Genomic DNA, 23,788 nt, shown 5'->3' with positions numbered 1-23,788 from the left:
ATTTTCCATCATGAGTCTTTTGGAACTGTCTTAGATCAATGAATTGCTGAGAAAAGCTAAGTCTATCAAAGTCTGTCACTGCACAATGTTGTCATTACCATGTACAATATTTTCCTGGTTCGGTTCATTCACTCAGTTTCAGTTTATATAAGTCTTTCTAGATTTTTCTGAAATCTGCCTGCTTATCATTTTTTATGGAACAATAGTATTCCATTACATCCATATACCACAACTTTTTCAGCCATTCTTCAACTGATAGGTACTCCTTTAATTTCCAACTCTTTGCTACCACAAAGAGAGCTCTTACAAATATCAAAAATTCCCATTCTTGAGAACTGTTTTCAGGTACAATTGTTATCATCTACAACAAAAGTGTCAAACACATGCTGTGTGCAGCCTATAACACTCTCAATTGTGTTACAACTAGATTAAAATATAATTGGGAAATACTTAACAAAATAAATAAAAAATATAATAAACATAGATAATATCACATTTTAAAACTAAATCAATATGCGGTCTGCAAGCATTCTTATGCATGGTTTAGTGGCCCCATTTCTATTTGAGTTTGACACCACCGGTGTCTTTCTCATTTGAACCAAAGAAAGTCAGACCCAGATTCTATTTTTCTAGGGGTATTTTTAGACTATAAATTAAACCAAGATAAAGCTGCAATTGAGAGAGAAAGAGACAGAGAGAGAGATACAGCACACAGGGAAGAACATAAGGTTACTGTGACACCAAATTTTGCTCTAACATAGAGTTAGGCATAAAATATGGCACTTGGGAAATATTAATTGATTCATGGATTAGAAGAATTTAAGTATTCATCACATAGCATTTTGTTTGTATCCCTTTTTGTATTTCCCTGCTAAACCCCAAAGTCCATGATGACAAGGACTATGTCTAAACTTCTCTCCCAACACATAGTACGGTACTTTGCACATGGTAGCACCCAATAAATGTTTGCTGAATTGAAAAGAATAAATTCATTCTAGCAAATAAACTCATTTCAGTATATAAAGTGTGATTCTCTGTAAAGTAAATCAGACTTTCCTTTTGCTTGCAACACAAATTGTATGAGTAGGGAGGTGAAAACAGTATTTCCATAAGGAAAAAATTAAAATGAATTTTTATGTAGTGAGCTATGGGGAGGGTAATATCCATTTCCCAATTCTTACAGATTAAACGTAAATGAGTCATGGGCAACGTGATATATTGGTTCTTGGCATCTCATTGCTTTAATATCATCTCTTTATCTTGCCATTAAATGCAAACAAACTATTGTGAGGCTGAAAGAAGACTGGTTTTCAATATACTGGTATCTAAAAATATGACCCTCCCTTACACTAACACCAGTTCATCAACGCCTCATGTCTAAGGCTTCAAGCAAATCGAACTTCTAACCATAAAAAAGTTAGGGACCCCTCATCTAATATATGATGCTTTCTGACCTAAATATTCCTTAGGCTCAAAGTAGGGTCATGGCATCACAAATTTAGAGCTACAAGGGACCTTAGGGATCATCTAGTTCAAACTCTTGACCTACAATCTGTTGACCTTATAGATGAAGTACAGAGAGGTTAACATGGGTACTAAATGATAGAAGTTTTTTAACCTAAGTTATTTAACCTCAGAAATTTAACCTAAGTCCTCTTACTCCAAAACCAGTGCTTTTTCCATTTTTAATATGTCACTTCTCCAAGAGATATACATTGAATAGATCTACTTTATTCATTTGAAGAAGAAATTAAATAGGGATAAATGCAAAATCTTATAGTTGGGTTCCAGAAATTACCTTTAAAAGTATTAGATGAAGGAGCCAAGGGAGTTGTCTCTTTAATAAACACACACACAGAGTTTTGGTGGACTGCAGACTCAACAGTGGCAATATGGCGACAGTAATCTTAGGATATATTAGGAGAGTCACGATGCCTAACACCAAGAAAGTGATAATCTTACCCTTTTCTCCTCTTGTCAGACTTCTTCTAAAGAACTTAGGTCTTTTCTAGATATGGTATTTTGTGAAGGATAGTGATAAATATTCAGATGAAAACAACAAGGGTGACAAAGAGTCTCAAATTCATGCCATAAGAATATAAATTGAAGGAACAAGGGATATGTGGCCTGCAGAAGAAAAGACTTAGTGGGCATATCCCAAGATCATTGTCTTGGGATATCTGAAAGTCTATCATGTGAAGAACAGATATTTTCTGTTTTGCTCCAGGAGGCAAAACCAAGAACACTGGGTGAAAATTATGAATGACTAGATATAGGCTTCCTTCTTGATTCTAAGAAGGAAGACCTTCTTAGAATAAGAGGTAACCAAAGATGGAATAGACTTTCTGAGGATTTACTGACTTCCCCCAGTCGTAGATGTTCCAAAGACTTGATGATCAGTAGTTATATATATTGTAGAAGAGATTGTGGTTTAGGTACATGTTGGACTAGATATTTTAGGCAGGGGTTGGACTTAATACGTATATTTCTGAGATTCTTCTGACTTCAGAATTCTGTAGATCAAAGATAGATGTACAGGGGATTCCATAAAAGCCTTTCTTTTTAGCTGACAACAACTCATTAAGAACTAGTCTTTGTGATAGATTATTCAACGAGTCCTGAATTCCTCTAAATACATGATGTTTTAGCATGCATCCTTCAATCTCTTCCACAAAAACTGCTTAAAAAACTTCCCAAATACCCTGTTGAACTCTGCGTATATCATGTTTACAATATTCCACTGATCTATTTGGTTATTATGTTCATTTTAAAAAGTGGTGGAGTGAGAACAAGGTTACTTTGGCATAACACAATCTTGATGAAGCTATGTTAGCTTTTCTTGGTTACTGAATTCCTTTCTAATTGCTCAGAAGTTACAATTTAAATCATATGATTTCAAATTTTGTCTTTTTTTAATTTTGAAAATCAATACATTTGCCCTCTTCCTATGGCAAATCTCTTGTTCTCCTCTATTTAATCATGAGATAGTTCTCATATTCTTCAAGATTAGTGGGAAGTTATTGTTATGTGACAAAGTGTGGATTATCAGGTTCATGGAAAAATAAAAAGCTTTTACAAGTACACTAAATATTAACTATCCTACCACCTTAAATAATGTAGCCAAGATTTAAAAAATGAGTAAGCCAAAAGAACAGACTGGAACAAAACTTACGGTTGCTAACTTACCTGTGCCTTGCACATTGTAGACACTCAATAAATGTTTGCCAAATGAACAACTGAATTATCATAAAGAAATATATAATTAATGGCGCTTTGTGTGTACATGTGTACATGTATACACACACACACATACGCACACACACTCATTTCAAAATAAATGAAACAATTCAATTTAGTATGCACATCTCTTTTAAGAGGTAGTATTTTTCTACTTTAGTACATTTCAACTGCTTTGAATCCCTGTCATATATTCAGGTTCATTCCCTCTCTCTCTTCAGGCAGTTTCCACAATCCATAAAGTTTTCATTTTAAATGTACTCATTACTGATACCATTTGCTACTTCAGGGTTTGTCCAAGTCAACATCAATCTTATTCATCCTGCAAATGCTTATTTTGTTGAACCAACAGTCTGAATCCACAGAAACTAAATTTTGAACATTTTTTAAAAATCACATCACCTATTACCAGTAACAAAGCCTATTATTCTAGATTTTTATAGAAAAACATCTTTGAAAGGAGAAGGAACAAAGACACATAGCCTTCCACAAGGTAACACTGAGTGTGGAATGCAGAGTGGCCTTATCTCTCCATGGAAGACTTTTTGTGTATTCTCTGAGATGCCTGTACATTATTAGACTTTGGCTCCTCCATTGTGAATTGAGTGGTCTACTTAGAAAATCAAATGTCTGCTCAGTATTTTTTTCCTCACTTATCAACAGTTCATTGATTTAAGCAGAATTTAACTTTAATAAAGAAGAAAAAGCATATTTTTTTCTCAAGAAGACACAATGATTTTTACCATTTAAGACAAAAAAAATTATTCAAATAATCTTATGGGGTTCTACTGAAAATAATTTTTCACAATATTACTTGACCTTGTGTCAAAATGAGGTAATAAAATATGTCATTACCTGATTGGAGAATCTCATGCTAACATTCCGCTGATCTTGTAGAGGGACATACCTCTGGACTGGGTCAATGTCTTTCGGACTTACTAGGTCATCAGCTGAAAAGGAAGAAAAGAAATGACTATATCAAGCTGAATCTAGAATTTCAATGGCATATCATGTACTATACACATCTGAAGTCTTATGGTCTATAGGAAAAGTGCAGCTTCTAACATATATCCTAACAATAATACTCTTTCCCCCTCTCTTTCCAGACTTGACTCAAGGTCTGAAGAGCAAAATATGAGATGACTCAGTCATGATAAAAATATTACAGGCATAACTCAGCTGACTAGATTATTTGTATGTATCAGTATAAACTCATAGCGTTGCATAGTGGAGAGAGAGCTGACCTTGAAGCAAGGAACAACTGGAGTCAAATCTTTCTTCTGACAGTTACTCCCTATGTGATCCTAGACTAGTCACTTAATATCTTAGTTAAATTCCTTAACATTTCTAAGCCTATAAGTTGCAGGGAAGGTATGAATATCAGCAGGAGTTTCCTCCTCCAGGAGTTTCCTCGTCAGAGAGTTCTCTATGATAACAAAATCACAAGTCTAGTCCCACAAACCTGGACCTGGAAGAGACCTCAGAGGCTATTTAGTCTAACCCCTTCATTTTAATATGAGGACACTGAGGCCCAGGGAGATACCCAAGGTAACAAAGCTAACGTCAGAGGCAGAATTTGAACCCAGAGCTCTTTGGACAGTAGCACAGTACCTTTCTATTCCTTCAACAAGCAATCAGCTCTCTATTCTGACAGTAGGACTGAATATTTTAATTAGTAAAATGGCAGAAATCATTGGCCACCTAAACTAACAGATGAGGAAAGAAAAAAGAAAAAAACTCACTTATCTTTCCATCGTAATAAACAGTTCAATCATAAAGACATTTGAAGCTATCTGAGTGGGAGTCATACTTAATGTAATTACAGAACTGAAGTTACAGAGCATAATATTAACTTGCCAAATTGCTGAACTAAAGAATATTTTAAAATTGTATTTTCATCATAAAATGCTTAAAAGTACTGAAAACCCTACCTTTTCTTAAGAAAAAAAAATCAATGCATTTGATTTTCTCATTTTTTTCAAGGGCATGTGACCTCAATTACAAGGAGTTTCAGGGGGCAAAGATGTCATGAAATGAAATCTGGTAGTGATTTGCAGGTATTTACAACACTTCAACTTGTTGGGATTTTGCAGTGCTGAACTTACTCCTTTTAGAAGAAGCAAGGATGAAGTTTAATATAATTTTTAGTTGCTGCTAAAGATAAGCACAAAGCAACCCTATAAAATTCCAATAATAATGGGACTTATAATTTCTGAAATGTTAAATGTTAGCTCCTTAGGAGCAAGGGTTACAGGTGTTTATTACAGTTTGCAAAAACAGTTTTAAAATGGCATATCCACACTGGGTTCTTTAAAAGTACTAATCAACAGACATGAAGAGAAATGAGGCTATTTGCACTGAAAAACCAACTGAACTGTTTAAAAAGGATGGTGTGGAAATTTCAAACTACAAGCACACTTAGCTGATGCACTTAGAATTACACCTGTGATGTATTTGCTTAAGCTTCAACAAAGTTATGGTAAATGGAGCCATCAGTCACAATGACAACAGCGTTTTGATTCAGAATTAGACCAAAAAAATTATATCCATACATAATTAAAAACAAATCATACAGAGCTGTGCATTTTCAGTTTATCTGAAATATTTTAGCAATAGAAATATGATTTTTCATTTAATTTGCTATTTGAACCATTGGAATACTGAACAAAAAATCAATCGGTATGTTCCAAATTATTCCAGGAAACATACTCTATGAATTCATTTGAATATAGTAATCAAACTATTTGCATAACTGTGACAATATACAATGATAAAAAACTGACAAACGTAACAGGTAATCAAAGGAAGGAAGAGTTAACAAACGTGCTTTATAAAATTATATGAGGCTCTATAAATCTTTGTACCTTATATTTATGTCCTGGTGGGGATTGTACCCTGTTGGCAAAATTAAAGGCACCTAATCATTGCTAGTAGGACACTCTTAAGAAGTTTCTTGGATGGAACTAAAGGTCAGTTAAAAAAAAAAAAGGTAAAAAATTTGACGAAAGGAAAGCTGAAGTAAACAAATAAGATTAGAATGTAGTCAGATTTTGCTAATTAATGTAATCACAGGACTTTTCTTTAAAAAAAATCAGTCAACAAGTATTTATTAAGCTCTTATTACGTGCTAGATGTTATGATAAGTACTAGACAAACAACGAAAGGTAGAAACACTATTTTTGCCCTCCAGGAGCTCATATTTTAATACAGAAGACAACCTATAAATAACTAGGCATGTGTGATATAGAGAGAGTAGCTGAAAATCCTTGGTGTTTATCTTGTATTTATTTCTATGTATAAATGTAGTTTTCCCTCAATAAAACATAAGCTTCAGAGAAAAGGGACAGTTTTTACAAGCTCCTTGAGGAAAGTCTTATTTTAATTTGTGCCTCTTTCCATAGAATAAGATTTAGAGCAGGAAAACACCCTAAAGATCATGTGTTTCATCTCTTTCATTTTACAGACGAAGAAACTGAGTCTTAGAGAGAAGAAATGACTTGCTGAAGACCACCAAGGCAATAAGTTGTAGAGCTGGGACTCTGGTCCAAATCACATGACTATAAGTCCACGGCTCTTTTCACTGTACCACGCTTCCTCCAATCCTTCAATAAGTTGAGAAATAATCATTAATGTATATATTTTACTAATTTGTGTTGTTGTAGTTCTTTAATGAAAGAAGTAGAGTTTTTTGTTTTGTTTTACTAAATGATTCTGGTTGAGGTAGAGGTATAACTAAAACTTTTTAGTACTAAGGCCAGTCACTTATACAGTAAACTAGTGAAAAAAAACATCCCAAGTTATGTGTTTAATGTGCACTGAAGTCACTTGCAATCACTCTGTTCCCACAAAACAGATAATGAAACTGCTCAGAAATCAAGAGCTATTGGTTTAGAATTTTTGAAATACTAGTTAATCTCTAAGAATCAAGAGTCTAGCAATATAATGTTTTCTTTATTGTATTCATTTTTGATTTACTAATCAGTGATTGAAACTATGTGCTCTAATAGGAAGAGTCAAAACAAATTCCATTTGAAGTCAATAAACCAATATAAATCAAAGATCTCTGTTTCTGAGGCACTGCTGAATCCATTTAAGTATATTCTGGATAATTGCTTCTAGCACCCAAAAACTGGCATTCTGGATCTGAATGGTCTTGACCACACTCAGTGGAGTTTGATACTGAGGATCTACTGGACAAGCTAACTAAACCACATACTTCTATATGGTAAACATTCTCCTTGGACATAAAAATGGTATGGAGTAACACACGGCTGTCCAAAATTAAAAACAGAAAAAATATGAAAACCAACTTACAGAGGAATAACTGCCATGTAATATCATAGAAATATTCAAGGTTTAAAGGGAGAGGAAAATAAGATAACTATTCTGTACTGTAATAGTAGTAAATGAATCACATGAAAAGTGAAGTATCAGCTATTTCAGGCTGTGTCATAGAGTCGAGGTTTTTATAAGCTAAATGGGAGCTTTACTATTATTTAGATCATTGTTTTTATTGAGAAAATATATTCTAAGATCTGAACAAATGACTTTGAAAGAGTCAGAACAGAAATGATTTAAAAAGTGGGTACTTGTTGCTTATATTTGTATTTTTAACTTTTTAAAACATTTTCATTCACTTACTCCAATGCAACAAACATTTATGTAGTGTCTACTTTGTACAGAGTTAATGTGCTAAAATTGGAGGAATTCCCTTATAAACTTGCAATCTAATAGAGGATAGGAAACATAAATAACTATAACATGACAAAAGACATGTATCAAGTACCGAGATACGGTCTGGTAGAATGAATAGAGAGTCAGGCAGACCTAGGTTCAAGTCATTCTTCCAATAAAGATGAACTGCATGACCATGAACAAAATAACTTCTTGGTTTTATTCTATGATCAGTGGACAAACATCAAACATTTTCCCTATACTTTCCACACCTAAAGTCCTGGACAGTGAGAACTGATATGATGTTCAGAACAATGCTTGCTTCAAACATGACACTTCATCTCCTGACTCTGGGCATTTTCACTGGTGGTCTGCCATGCAGTCAGGAATGATCTCCCACCTACTCTGCCTCCTGGCTTCCCTGACTTCTTTTAAGTCTCAATTAACATTTCACCCTCTTCAAGAAGTCTTTACTAGTTCTTTTAATCTTAGTGTCTGCTCTCTGAGATTATTTTTAATTCATCCTGGACATACTGTGTTTGTACATAGTTATTTGCATGTTGTCTCCCCTATTAGACTGTAACCTCCTTAAGAGAAAATATTATTTTTGCCCTTTTTTTGTACCCCTAGAGTTTAGCACATTGTCAGGCACAAAGGAGGCACTCAATTAATATTTGTTGACTTGATCCTGAGGGCAAGTGTAAAATCTGCTCATTATATTGTACAAGGACAGCAGTGTAGATTTGGAAAAGGCAGAAACTTTCTGCTTAATGCTAAGTTAACTAGGAAATTCATGTAACTACAATCTGCCATCCTCCAGGTATTACAGTTTTGAACTTTTACTGTACATCAAAGAAAAAGTAAATCATTAGAATATATGTAGGTTTAAGCGTACGTGTATGTGTGTGTGTGTGTATGTGTTCAACTGCCATGAAATAAGGGAAGCTTAAGCCCCTACTAAATTTATGTAATAGATAATAAATCCGGTGCTTAGCACACTGCCTTGTACATAGATTGAAGTGGTTTGATATTGTTTCAATCCAACAATATAGATTGAATAATCTGTCTGTAACCTGTAATTTTAGAAAGTTGCTTGGATTGCACTGAAAGGTTAATTAGCTAATTTTAGAAAGCCCACTGTTTTTTGCCCTTGATGAATAAAAGGTTTCAAAATTTACACTCCTGCCTTTACAAAGTATAATGAGCATAATTTATTCTTCTACGACTAAGGATTACACAGTGTTTGGGGTCAAAGTCCTGAACATAAACTCTCCCTCTCAGAATTCTAGCCACAGAAGGCTGGAGGAGTATTGGACATGCACTGATCACAGAATATACTGAGGAAGTTTGTGACTAAATAATACTCCATGTTATTTTCTTAACATTTACGTTCTCCACCTAAAAGTTTAAAGAAGAAAGTAAAATTCAAGGTTAATCATGGCTTTTGTTAACCGAGGCTTGAGTAGAACATGCACTGGATACATCATCAACCTTATTTCAATGCATACGACCTTACTTAGCAACTTCCATAAAATCTAATCAACAGAATTTGCTTTCTTCATTCCAAACTATATTTTGTGTTATAAATTCTCTTAATGTTGATAAATTTTAAAAGGCACTAGGTCTAATGAAGAAGAGAGTTACTGGGAGTTAAGCTCCAGTTTCCTTGTGTCAGCCCTTAACTAGTTGTGTGACTATAAGCACCAAGTCATTCACCCTCTCCAAACCTGGTTCTGCTTCTAAAAAGTGAGGATTCAATACAATTCAGTGAATATTTACTAAATCTCTATCATGTACAAAGCATTGGTGATGCAAATAAATGAACAAAACAGCCCTTACTATCAAGGAACCAACATTCTACTAAGGGAAGGCATGAATATAACATATACACAAATAAATAAAATTATATGTAAAGCACAAAGTAATTTCAAATGGAAGAGAACTAAGGTCCAGGAAAATCATGAAAGGTCTTTTCTATGCTATCACTTGAGCTCTGCTTTGAAGGAAATTACAGGATACTCTAAGGCAGAGAAGAGGAAGTAGCACACTCCAGACATGGGAGACAGCCAGTGCAAAGCACAGGTAGGAGAATGTAGGCAAAGTGTTACACGACAAAATGCTGTGGACCTGCCTTACCAGGTTTTGGGGAAAGCACCTTGCAAACTTTCAAGCACTATGTAAAAGTGAAATATTTTATTATTTTCATATGAATGTTGATTTTTGCAGGTTATTCATGTATGACAATATAGATACTTTCTAAATATTTAGCTTAAGCAACTTCCAAAATTATTACTAAAGGGAATTTTATAAGGTTATTTTAAAAGAATCATTGTTTATGAATGACTTTGCTTTTCACTGTAGTTTTACATCAGGATTTTCCTAAATTATTTTCCTACTTTATTATAGACAGTGCCCCAAAAGTCCAAAATCCTATAAAGAAAAAAATTCAAATAACTAGTAGTTTTTTCCTAATCATAGCATTTAACCAGAGCTTCGTACCAGAAATGGCAATCTATATCATTTTCCTAAAATACTGAACTAGATTCTGCTTAGTTTTCCCAATAGATGCATTGTTTTATCCATCAAACACTGTAATAGGCACTAAGGAAGATCCTACATTATCTAAAACATGATCCTCAAACCTCATGGAACTTACACAGTAGAGAAAAGAGAAAAGACAACAGAAGTTATGACACATGAGGTCACATGACTGATATAGAGAGATTCAAAACAAAGTATTATATGATGCCTGAAGGGAAAAATTCTCACAAATCATGGAAATCATAGAAGACAATGAAGGAAGTAGCACTGAAGTTGAACTTTCAGTCCTGGGTAGGAAATCACCAAATGAAGACTGGCTATTCCAGCTATCAGAAGAAAAAAAAAATGTGAGCAGACACCCATACAGAAGAGAGGCATTTTAGAGACAAAAAATTAGTCCAGTTAGCTTGGAGTATAATTAAGTGTACTAAAAGAAGTAACATAAAATAACACTTGAAAGGAAGGCTGAAGTTGTAGAAGCTTTGAAAACCAGGCAAAAATATTTGAACTTCATTGGATATGCCAGTTGTATTAAACTCAAATAGAAATGAGGGCCACTAATCTGCACATAAGGATCCCTATGGGCTGGATATTGACTTAGCTTAAAAATGTCACATCTTGACAGGGGGTAACAAGGATATAAAACAGGGTGGTGACGGTAGGAAGAGGATGGAATCACAAGGCATTAGAGAATGATGAAGATTTGACAACAAAAGACATAAGATGGAAGAGAGAAGGGAAAATCAAAGATAAGTCCAACAATAGCATTCAGAAATGCCGGGCATACAGTAATCCCTTGACAAGTACTTGTTTACTATCAACATAGATGAAAGAAAGGATGATGATGCAATTGACAGAAATAGTGAGAAAGAAGAAGCAGGTTTAGAGAGGTAGATAGATAATAGACTTGATTTTAGACATGATGAGTTTGGAGTACCAGTGGGCCATCCAGGGGGAGATGTCAAAGGTAAGTGTTTAGGGACTACAAAGAGAGGTCAGGACTGAAGATAGAAATTTGGAGAATAAGCTACATAGAAGTCATATGGTGAACCAAACAGTGAATTAGATAGCCAAGGCGAAGATAGAGAGGGGAGAGGATGAAAGTGAGGAAGAGGATGAAGAATCAGTGAAAGAGAAAGAGAATCAACAATGCGGGGTGTCTAGAGTTCATGCTGGGGAGAATACAAAGAAGACATAGGTCGCCCACCAATATTCAAAAATGCAAGGAGGTCAAGGAGAGTAAGACTGATCAAGGTCTTTAGATTTGGCAATTAGGAAGTCATTGATTACATGTGCAAGAGAATCCCCAATAGATAAGTGATCAAAAGATCCGAACAAAAAGTTTTCACAAAGAGAACTGCAAACTATTAATACCACATGAATGAATGTTGCGATGACTAAAAATAAGGAAAAGGCAAATAAAAACCACTCTGAGGTTTCACCTCATATCCTGTGAATAGGCAAAGATGACAAAAGATAGGGATAGTTATTATTGGAGGGGTTATGGGAAGATAGGCAGGCTAGTGCATTGTTGGTGGGCCTGTGATTTGGTACAGCAATTTTAGAGAGCAATTTGGAGTTATGCAAAGAAAGTGATTAAAATATCTAACTCTTTGACCCAGGAATAGGAGGAAGAGGAAGAAGTCCTTATATACACCAAAATATTTACAGTAGCAGTTTTTTGTGATAGCAACGAATTAGAAATATATTTATTAGTTGGAAAATGTCTAAACAAATTGTGGTACATGAAATAATTAATGTGATATATACAGGGAAGTATGGAAAGATCTACATGAATTGATGCAGAAACAATGAAATGCATAGAACGAAACCCACAAAAGTAAATGCCACAAAATTATAAATTATAAAAATTACAATATAATATAATATAAAATTATAAAAAAGAAAGAGATCACTCCTATTCTACCCTTTTGCAGAGGTGGGAAGCACATAGGTGTTGCATATTACACAAATATTCAGACTTTTGGGATATATTAATCAATTATGCTGATTTTTTCCTTCTTTCTTTTTTTGTGTTTAAAAAATACTATTTGTCAAATGTGATAGCCCTCTGGGAGGAAGTAGAAGGTGAAGGATACTGGGGGGAAATGATGGGGGCAAACGGAAGAAAGGAATAAGTATTTATATAGCACCTACTACATTCTAGGCACTGTGCTAAGCATTTTTTTTTTTTTTTTACAAATAATATCTCATTTGATCCTCAAAACAAGCCTGCATGGTAGGTGCTATTATTATCCCCATTTTATCATTGGGGAAACTAAGACAAACAGAGGTTAATGACTTGTCCAGGATCACACAGCTAGGCTGCATTTGAACTCAGGTCTTCCTGAAGCCTGGCCCAGAGCTCTATCCATTGAACCAACAGCTGCCTGGTGCCTATGATGACATAAAAACAAAATATATCAATAAAACGTGTGTGTGTGTGTGTGTGTGTGTGTGTGCGTGTGTGTGTGTTTAACAGTAGAGAAGAGAGATGGGATGTTAGTTGAGGAAAAGTGTCAAAGAAGGCCCTTTTCAAACTGGTGCCTTGAGCATGTTTGAAGTTAAGAAAGCTCTGCTGAATAGAGGCAGGTTGAAAATCCATGAAAAGGTAGCAAAACCGGTGAAGGCGGAAGCAGTACAGCTCAGTTCCTCTGACAACTACTCTAACAGCAATCAAAAGATAATGCCAAACTAAGCAATGGAAGGGAAACTGAAGGAGAAACAACAGTTGGTCATCTTTGCATCCCAAGATCACAAATTTGACATGAGAAGTGCCCAAAATAGGTACAGTATAACAGGCATGGGCCAGGGTCACAAACTCAGTGCCCAGAGTTCTGAAGTAGGGCTGTAGTGTGAGGACCCCAGAATTGATTATGGAGCTGTCCTGGTCCAAGGCAGCAGCAAGGGGTCACCTGCAGGGACCCCCAGAGCTCTGAGGAAGTTTAGTCCAGAGTATATTAAAGACTCATCTCTCAGCCCAGCCCAACAGCTTGGTGGGGGAGCAGGGACTTACTTGGTGCTCAGAGATACAGGTAAGGTCAGAAGTATAGAGGACACCCAGGAGCTAATCTCTCAGCTTCTGGTACAAGTCAATAGGCCAGAAATTTCACACTCAGCACCTGGAAAGAACTCTGAACAAGCACTTCAAAGCATAGATTCCCAGAGATGATCACTCCTAGAGTTCAGAGCAGGACTAGCAGGGCAAGTGATATCCAAAACTGATCACATACTCAGCCCTGACAGTCTGAGAACTAGATATCTAGAGGGGGCAGGAGCTTTAAATGGGACAAAATGGGACATAGCATGGACTCAGAATTCAAAGTCCCCAAGCAAGGGATTACCCAGAGAAGATCATGGACTCAGTCCCCAACTCATGAAAGAAGCACAAGGGGAGTCTCTGAGAGGTGAAAGGATCAGACAGCCCCAAAAGAGCTCCTAGTTGGCAGGGTGGCCAAGAACAGATCATTAGAAGAATGACTAAATATACTAAAAAGATTAAAGAACTATCATGATATCAGTGATGCAAATGACACAAACCTGGAAGAAGAAAATGACTTCAAAACATTACATAGCAGAGTCTCAAAGAAAACACAGTTTGATCCCAAAATGAATTAGAATAAATAAAATTACTAACTCAAGGGTTCAAAATATGCATTTTTAAATGGCATCATGCATAAAATGAGAGAGATAGAAGGAAAATTTAGAAAAGAAATAAGAGCTAGGGAGAAAGGAAGAAAAGGAATTAACAACTTGACATAAGAAATGCAAAACCAAGAAAAAGACATCCTGAAAATGTAATGGATCAAACAGAAGTTAATGATTCCATGAAGCAACAAGTAAAATTAAAACAACAATAAAAGAATGAAAAAAATCCCAGAAATTGTTAGGTATCTCATTTAAAAAAACCATCAACAACAAAAAAACAAGTGACCAAGTAAATAGATCATGAAAAGAGAATTTAAGAATCATTAGACTACTTGAAAACCATGACTCCCCCAATAAAAGAAACTGCATACTATGTTTCAATAAATTATTAATTCATCAATTGATAAACATTTATTAACTGCCTATTATGTGCCAACCACCCTGCTAAGCACAGGATATACAAAAAGTGGCAAAAGACAGTCAAGGAATTCACTTTCTAATGGGAGAGAAAACATACAAACAACTAGATACAAAGCAAGGTATACATAGTATAAATAGGAGATAATTAAAAGAGGAAAGCATGAGAATTAAGAGGAGGTGGGGAAAGCTTCCTGTGGAAGGTGGAATTTAAACTGGGAATTACAGGAAGCCAGTGAAGTCAGTAGTTGGAGCAGGGGAGAATGTTCCAGGCATGGGGGAATGCCAGAGAAAATGCCCAGATCTCACAGAATAATAAGACAAAGTGACAATAGTAAGAATCCATCAGTTACTTTCTGAAAGAAAATTTCTCAGAATATCATAGCCAAAAGTCAAAACTTCCAGGTCAAAGGAAAAAATACTGCAAGCTGCCATTATCAAGTAACCATAGTTAGAATAACACAAGGAAGAGCAGAATACAAAAGGAAAAAAAAATCTTACAACTAAGAATAACTTACCCAGTAAAACTGAGTATAATCCTAAGGGGGGAAATGTATCATTAATGAAATAGAGGACTTCCAAGAATTCCTGATAAACAAACCAGAGCTTAGTAGAAACTTTGAGCAGAAAGAGAATAACACAAAGGTAATACAAGTAGGGCAACCAGGTGGTGCAGTGGACTGAGCACTGGGCTTGGAATTAGAAATCAATCTCATCTTCATCTGGCCTCAAGACACTTACTAGAGGTGTAACCCTGGGTGAGTTTCTTAACTGTTTGTCTCAGTTTCCTCATCTCTAAAATGAGTTGGAGAAGGAAATGGCAAACCACTCCAGTATCTCTGCCAAGGAACACCCTCTCCCCCCAAAAAAAGGTGACAAAGAGTTGGACAAGTTTCAAACAACTAAACAACAACATAAAACAAGTACGCAATCAGAAAAGATTTTATAGGGAAGACATATTTACATTTTAATGGGGGATGGGGGAGATGGCATCATTTAAGAACCATGGTATCAGCACAGGTCACAGAGGGAGTCACAAGAGATGCAGAGGGTAGAAGTGATTTTTGTTGTTTTGATGACCTTAAAGGGGGTAGGGGGAGGACATCCTAGGGAAGAAAAGGATAGGAATGAGAGGGAGATACTTTAAATCTCACACAACTAGGAAACACAAGTAGAAGTCCATACCAATGAATAAAGGGTGCAGGGAGCTGGTACCACTTGAACATTACTTTACACTAACACAGAGTAAAGTGAGCAATTTATATTACAACAGCATTGTACACATGAATAGTTTTGAAAGATTTAAGAACTAAACAATTCAATGATCAAGTATGATCCTGGAGAACTGATGATTTATAATACTGTCTACAAAGATGATGTGTGCAGAGTGAGACACACATTTCTGGACATGGACATGTGAGAATGTGTTTTGCTTAACTTTCATTGCAGGGGTTTTGGTTTTTCTTCTGCCTATTCCTAGGGTGGGCGGGGAGGGAAGTAGGAGAAAGAAAGGGTGGATGCTTAATAATCCAAAAAATTAAATAAAATTTAATTTAAAATTTTTAAAAAGAAAATGCAATGAAGAGAGGGAAGGAGGGCAGGGAGAGGGGCAGAGAGAGGAGAAGAGAAAGAGTGTGGGAAAGGAGACAGGAGACAGAAAGAGACAGAAACAGTGTGTGTGTACTGTATGGAACAAGGTCTCAAAGCAAGGAGGAGGGAAAAGAATCAAGGGCACAGGTAGAGGGATGAGCCTAAGGAAGGAGAAGACACTTGTGTGACTAGAGGGAAGCAGCAAATAATGACAATGAAAAAATGAGAAATGGAGAAGGGAAGCTGAGGGTGCTCATGTCAGATGACCACAAGTTTCTCAGTGAAAGAGGTGGCAAAATTTCTTAATTGAAACTAACTGGAGAGCCAAGTAATCATAATTACTAGAAAGTATGAATTACTCACTTCCAGTAAGAGCCAATTCTGAGGTCACACGACGATGATGATGATGATGATGATGCTGATGATGATGATGATGATGATGATGATGATGGAGGATGGGTGGAAGGGTGGTGGTAATGATATCCAAGATTTAGTTCTTTAAAATAATTGAGCACTGTGTGTTATCTTATTTGATCACTACAAGAACCCTCAAAGATAGATGCTATAACAGTACAGTATGGAAGCAAGTCCGGATTCCCAACTGCCAGGTCAGGGGGTGAAAGTTTGTGACCAGTTTAACCAAGCAGAAGACTTTAAGTATGGGACTGGTTATGGATACTGTCTCTCTTGTCCAAGACTCAGCCTAATTAAATTTGGCAATGCTCATTACCAGAAGATAATCCAGTAAGTGATTTAAAAAAAAAAATTGGACACAGTAACAGTGAAAAGAGCATGGGAAATAGAATACTTAGGTTCTTTGCCAGTTATTAGCTGAAGCAAGTCATTTCCCCTCCTTGTGACTCAGTTTCCTCATCTGAATAATGAGGGTGGTACACTGTGATGGCAATCAAAATAGGATCTTTTGGCCATTTTTGTTTTATTTATTTTTTTTAATTTATTTATTTGACATTCATTTTAACAAAATTTTGGGTTCCAAATTTTCTCCCCTTTTGTCCCCTCCCCCCCAAACACCAAGCATTCTAATTGCCCCTATCACCAATCTGCTCTCTCTTCTATCATCCCTCTCTGCCCTTGTCTCCATCTTCTCTTTTGTCCTGTAGGGCCAGATAACTTTCTATACCCCTTTACCTGTATTTCTTATTTCCTAGTGGCAAGAACATTACTCGACAGTTGGTCCTAACACTTTGAGTTCCAACTTCTTTACCTCCCTCCCTCCTCACCCCTTCCCTTGGGAGGGCAAGCAATTCAATATAGGCCAAATCTGTGTAGTTTTGCAAACGACTTCCATAATAGTTGTGTTGCATAAGACTAACTATATTTCCCTCCATCCTATCCTGTCCCCCATTACTTCTATTCTCTTTTGATTTTGTCCCTCCCCATGAGTGTCGACCTCAAATTGCTCCCTCCTCCCCATGCCCTCCCTTCCATCATCCCCCCCACCCTGCTTATCCCCTTATCCCCCACTTTCCTGTATTGTAAGATAGGTTTTCATACCAAAATGAGTGTGCATTTTATTCCTTCCTTTAGTGGGATGTGATGAGAGTAAACTTCAGGTTTTTCTCTCACCTCCCCTCTTTATTCCTCCACTAATAAGTCTTTTGCTTGCCTCTTTTATGAGAGATAATTTGCCCCATTCCATTTCTCCCTTTCTCCTCCCAATATATTTCTCTCTCACTGCTTGATTTCATTTTTTTAAGATATGATCCCATCCTCTTCAATTCACTCTGTGCACTCTGTCTCTATGTGTGTGTGTGTGTGTGTGTGTGTGTGCATGTGTGCATGTGTAATCCCACCCAGTACCCAGATACTGAAAAGTTTCAAGAGTTACAAATATTGTCTTTCCATGTAGGAATGTAAACAGTTCAACTTTAGTAAGTCCTTTATGACTTCTCTTTGCTGTTCACCTTTTCATGCTTCTCTTCATTCTTGTGTTTGAAAGTCAAATTTTCTTTTCAGCTCTGGTCTTTTCATCAAGAATGCTTGAAAGTCCTCTATTTCATTGAAAGACCAATTTTTCCTCTGAAGTATCATACTCAGTTTGGCTGGGTAGGTGATTCTTGGTTTTAGTCCTAGTTCCTTTGACTTCTGGAATATCCTATTCCATGCCCTTCGATCCCTTAATGTAGAAGCTGCTAGATCTTATGTTATCCTGATTGTATTTCCATAATACTTGAATTGTTTCTTTCTAGCTGTTTGCAATATTTTCTCCTTGACCTGGGAACTCTGGAATTTGGCCACAATGTTCCTAGGAGTTTCTCTTTTTGTATCTCTTTCAGGCAGTATTCTGTGGATTCCCTGAATATTTATTTTTCCCTCTGGTTCTAGAATCTCAGGGCAGTTTTCCTTGATAATTTCATGAAAGATGATGTCTAGGCTCTTCTTTTGATCATGGCTTTCAGGTAGTCCCATAATTTTTAAATTGTCTCTCCTGGATCTATTTTCCAGGTCTGTTGTTTTTCCAATGGGATATTTCACATTATCTTCCATTTTTTCATTCTTTTGGTTTTGTTTTGTGATTTCTTGGTTTCTCATAAAGTCATTAGCCTCCATCTGTTCCATTCTAATTTTGAAAGAACTATTTTCTTCAGTGAGCTTTTGAATCTCCTTTTCCATTTGGCTAATTTTGCTTTTGAAAGCATTCTTTTCCTCCTTGGCTTTTTGAACCTCTTTTGCCAATTGAGTTAGCCTGTTTTTCAAGGTGTTATTTTCTTCAGCATTTTTTTGGGTGCTGACCTGCTGTTCATGCTTTGACTGCATGTCTCTCATTTCTCTTCCCAGCTTTTCCTCCACCTGTCTAAGTTGATTTTCAAAATCCTTTTTGAGCTCTGCCATGGCCTGAGCCCACAGAATACTTAGTCTGGATGTTTGGGATACAGAGGCCTTGACTTCTATGTCTTTGCCTGATGGTAAGCATTGTTCTTCCTCATCAGAAGGGAAGGGAGGAGATGCCTGTTCACCAAGAAAGTAACCTTCTATAGTCTTATTTCTTTTCCCTTTTCTGGGCATTTTCACAGCCAGTGACTTGACCTCTGAATATTCTCCTCACACCCACCTCGCCTCCTGATCCTTCCAGTCAGAGCTTGGGGTCTGAGATTCAAATGCTGCTTCCCAGTCTCAGGGCTTCCGCAGGGGCGGGGCTGCTATTCAGTGTGAGATTAAGTTCAGGTACTCATGTCAGGGCAGGGCTGCCTCTCGGGCTCAGTTCCCTCAGGGGGTTTATGCAGAGACCTTCAACAATGGATCCAGGCTCCTGCCTACTTGGGGAGCCCTGGTCTGCCGCTGCGTCAGCTACTGCCTCCCGAGGGGGCCTGAGTTATGGGGGCACCCCAGTCCCCTCTCGACCTGCCAAGAAGACCCTCTCACTGACCCCCATCACCTGTGGGTGGAGGGACCCGCGTGGCTGCTGGAGATCCTGTCCCTGAAGCCCGCTCAGATCTGCTCCTCTCTGTGCCGCGGCCGCGGCAGGGCTGGGCTGGGCTCTGCGTCCGCAGTGCGACGGACCTTTTGCGAGAGGTTTGCAGGTCCCTCTGGAACAGAAATCTCCTTTGCTCCACTGTGCTGTGGCCTCTACTACTCCAGAATTCGCCGTGAGTTCCTTTTTACCGATGTTCTACGGGTTGTGGGTTCGGAGCTATGTGTATATGCGTCTTTCTACTCCGTCATCTTGGCTCCGCCCCCTCTGTTTTTGTTTTAGTATAATCAAGTGCCTCTGACTGAATCTTCCAAGAGTCTTTACAAGGAGTAAAGTACAGAAACAAGAGTTTCTTTAACTAGAAACAGTGTTGTATTTGAATTGTTAATTATTTTAATGTGATTAAAGATCTTTCTCACCCACTGATGGACCTGCCCATCCTGAGAAGCTTGATTAGGGGAGTTGGTTTATAGGAGATTCCCAAGTACCTTTTGTTTTTTCTATTGAGGCACTGGGTCAAAGGGTTGTAATACTCTCTGGCTCTAAAAAAAGGTATAAATGCTCTGACTTAAGGTTTTACTTTGGGGCTTAGTTTTTGGTAAGAAGGTTTGAGTACCAGATGAGGATTCTGGGAAGCCACTAAGGAGCCCCCCCGCTTTGAGAACCCATATGTCATGCTTCTCTTTCTGGTAACTGGTCAGACAGCTGTTGGTTGGTTGGTTGGTTGAATTATGGTCAGGCAGAGGAAGCCATGTCTGTTGATTACTTTGGGGCTTACTGATTGAAGTGTTTGTTTGGCCAGATGAGGACTGCTAAAGGAACCCCCTTCCCCCACCAGCTTTGAGAACCCAGAAGTTGTGCTTCCCTCTCTAGTAACTATGGTCAGATAGTTGGGGTCTAACTATCTGTTGAATTCAGGCAGAGGAAACCATGTCTGTTGATCTTCAATTTCTCTGTATTTTCTTTGAAGTTTGGGGGTGCTGACTCCCCTGAAAACAGGTGAATGATATATGTGCTTGGTTAAAGGATTGATACATGTGCTTGATTAAAATGATTGCTAACTCCTCAAAAGTTGCTTTTCCTTTTATGAATGCAGAACTAAGAACCTGTGATAGCAAGCCCCCCTGTGTTGGGATTCTTACTGATATGGAGACTTATGAGGAAACTGAGTTTGGTTATTCCAAGATGGATTCTATTCAGTTTTCAAAAAGTGTCACTCAATTTCACCCAGAAACTGGAATAATGGAAAATCTTTATCTTGCAACTTGGCAAGTTACCTATTTTTCCCTCCTTAAATTGAGTACAATGCAGGAAAGTGAAGGCCAAGATATTTAGAATGTAAATCCTAAACCCTGATTTCCAGTTCTCGGCACTGGATTCCTACGAACAAGTACTTATGCTGTTATTTCTATCTCAGGAGACTAAGCACTGCACAAATAGATGGTTGTAAAATGGCCAACAGTGTTAAATGCTACCCACCTTTATCTTGCTGACACTATTAAATATTGTAAAACTAAGCTTCAACCAACCTCAAACATCAAATGGGCAGACTCTCCAGAAATAAGGCTTTAGTGTGCTAATGTTGCTGAGATGACAACTGCAATCTAATTACAATTACATTTTTGAGGTTAGAATTTTTTTTCAAGTACATCGTTTGATGCACAAATTTTTTTATTGGCTTTGCTGCTGCATTAAATAAAGAGAAAAAATTGGTATCGATAATATTAAGTCTTTTGTGTGCAGTCTGTCCCCTTTCTGGAATAATAAATATTGAGAATTTTTCTACACATACTTTAATTAGCATTATGTAAATACATCAACCCCTAAAAACTACAGCCAGGAAAGTGCAAATGTAAAGCATTAACTCAGTTAGCTCTGTATTAGCGGGTTTATGTCAGGCCTTCCTTAAATATTATTTTCCACACACTTATGTAATGTTAAAACTGAAAACCTGGGTTTTGAAATACATTTCTCTAATGGAATATAAAGAAGGAACTGAAGACTATTACTTAGAGGACAAACAAATCTAGCACATACCCAAATGCTGGAGAGAACAGAGACACTAACAGTGCTTCACAGGGTAAGCAGTTGTACAATTCAGCTACAATGCTTCCAATTAGCTTTTTTCATCATTTGTCATCTTCCACAAAGGCATTTCATCTAAAATATGATAGCCCTTTTGATAAAAGCATTAAGAACCATTGTGATTTTTTATCAAGTTGTAATACAATAAGATGGAAATCCAACAAACAGTGTTTTTTCTGTTCACCAAACTATCCTTCATTTGCATACATCCCAAGAATTCTGATCAGTTTCTTGGATTCTTAAGAAACTCTGCACAACTATTCTTCATTGAATTTCAAGTGATAATACAGCCTTTTAACTACTAAGACGATTGCTATGGTGAATACATCAAGGAAGTTAACTGGTCATCATTAAATTCCTTTTAGTATGTTATTAACTAAAGGCACAAATGAGAAAAATGGATAAATTAAATCAGAAATTCATGACTCCCTAAAAAACATGAAACTCTTAAAAGATGCTATCTGGTATCACTAAAGACCTTTCAAAAATATTGAACATAAGCTACAAAACCTAAGTGATCAAAGTAACATATAAGATGTCATAAAGAAAGAAAAAAAGATTTGGCCAAGATTGGATATGGAGGTTTAGTATAAGGGAGGAGTCAAGTGAAGAGACTCAAGCTGCCAATCTGGGAGACTGAGAGGACACTGGTACCCTCAACAACAAAAGGGAAATTCAGAAAAGCAGGGAATTCAGGGGAAAAGATAATGAGTTCTGTTTTGAACATATTTAGCTTGAGATGCTGAGGAGATATCCCATTTGAAATGTCAAATGTGTGATTGGAGTTTTGGAGACCTGAGCTGCAGAGATAGATCTGGAAATGATCTACATAGAGATAACTGACCTGACGGGAGTTACTGAAATCACTAGTAGAAAAATAGAGAGAGAAAAGAGGAAAAAAGCTCAAGACAAACAATGCTTTGAGGGATGTGGGTAGGGGGAACACATATAGTTAAGAGTTTACCTGGATGAAGATCCAGCAAAAGAGGCTGAGAAGGAATAGCCAGGAAGAAAACCAAGAGAGATTAGTGTCATGAAAACTCAAAGAGGAGAGGGTATTTAGTAGAGGGTTATAAACATCATACAAGAAAAATGTTGATAAGAATATGCCATATGCAAATTTTGGACAATAAAGGGAAGTGGTACTTATCTTTCTTTGCCTCTTTTACTTACCTAGAAGTTTTGCAATAACATAAAGGGCTTGTCCCCAAAGGAAAAGTTTTCCATCACGCCCACAGTTGCTAGGAAATCTCTTCTGACTACCAGGATTTTTCTTTTCAGATTCCACAAAGTCAGCTGGCACATAATAATACTTTGGTACAACAGGATACCCTGCAGAGTTTTTAAAAAATAGTCAAATAAAATTAGTTTCCTTCTATACCATATAATCTTTATAAAATGAAAATGGTTTTAGAAGGGGAGAGTTAAAAGGTAGTACATGTGATAGCCAAAACTTGATAAGCTGAATGATTGTCCACAATCTGGCTTCAGTCTAAAAAATACATTACAAAATACAGAGAAAATAGTATCTGAGTACTCAACACATATGCTGCATATTCAGTTCCTTAACAAGCAATATGAGGATTATCTCTTTTAACATTTTTTAATTTTAACAACTACCCACAGAATAAAAAATATGAATACTTAGAGGGAAGGAAAATACTATTTTAAATAGGATTAGGCCAGAGAACCTTCCTAAGTGTGAGTTTCTCCCATCTTAAATGAAGAATTATAACTGAACCATTTCTCAGAAAAGAAATTCCCATTTAAACTTTAAGCCTATTACCTATAACTCAGTATTATGGAAGAGAAAAAAAATTCTCTTGAGACTAAATAGACTAGAACTTTCAAAAGTCTTTTTTTGTAAAGTGCCTTTACTTTAAGTGAGGGACCTCTAGGTATTACATTAAAAAAAAATCCCCAAAGTTATAGGGAATTGTGAAGGTCTTACAAATATATATCAAGAATTTAATTATTCTAAGATTGCATATATTTCAAGATCTCCCTGAAATCCCATGCCTCCATTTTTACATTAAAACCTATGTCATTAACAAAGACATCTCAGATCTTTTACTAACATATATGTCTACAATGTATGGGGAAAGTTAATAAATGTGGACATCTGAGGACCCAATGTATAGTAAACAAAACCACTGAACTTTC

General features: G+C 36.7%; 1 protein-coding gene across 4 annotated transcripts in view; it reads right to left on the bottom strand.

The window, feature by feature from the left end:
* PHKB (phosphorylase kinase regulatory subunit beta) overlaps nucleotides 1-23,788 on the bottom strand; it is a 248,296-nt gene that overhangs the window by 83,117 nt on the left and 141,391 nt on the right. For all 4 annotated transcript variants that reach the window (XM_072632135.1, XM_072632137.1, XM_072632134.1 and 1 more), the window contains 2 exons: nucleotides 22,799-22,957; nucleotides 4,093-4,187 (listed from right to left, as the gene is read on the bottom strand). In XM_072632135.1, coding sequence (XP_072488236.1) covers nucleotides 4,093-4,187; nucleotides 22,799-22,957 — 254 coding nt within the window. The remainder of the gene's footprint in view (nucleotides 1-4,092; nucleotides 4,188-22,798; nucleotides 22,958-23,788) is intronic.

Source organism: Notamacropus eugenii, chromosome 1 (assembly GCF_028372415.1).
Source record: "Notamacropus eugenii isolate mMacEug1 chromosome 1, mMacEug1.pri_v2, whole genome shotgun sequence".
NCBI classification, from domain to species: Eukaryota; Metazoa; Chordata; class Mammalia; order Diprotodontia; family Macropodidae; genus Notamacropus; species Notamacropus eugenii.
This window is presented reverse-complemented; position numbering and strand designations above follow the sequence as displayed.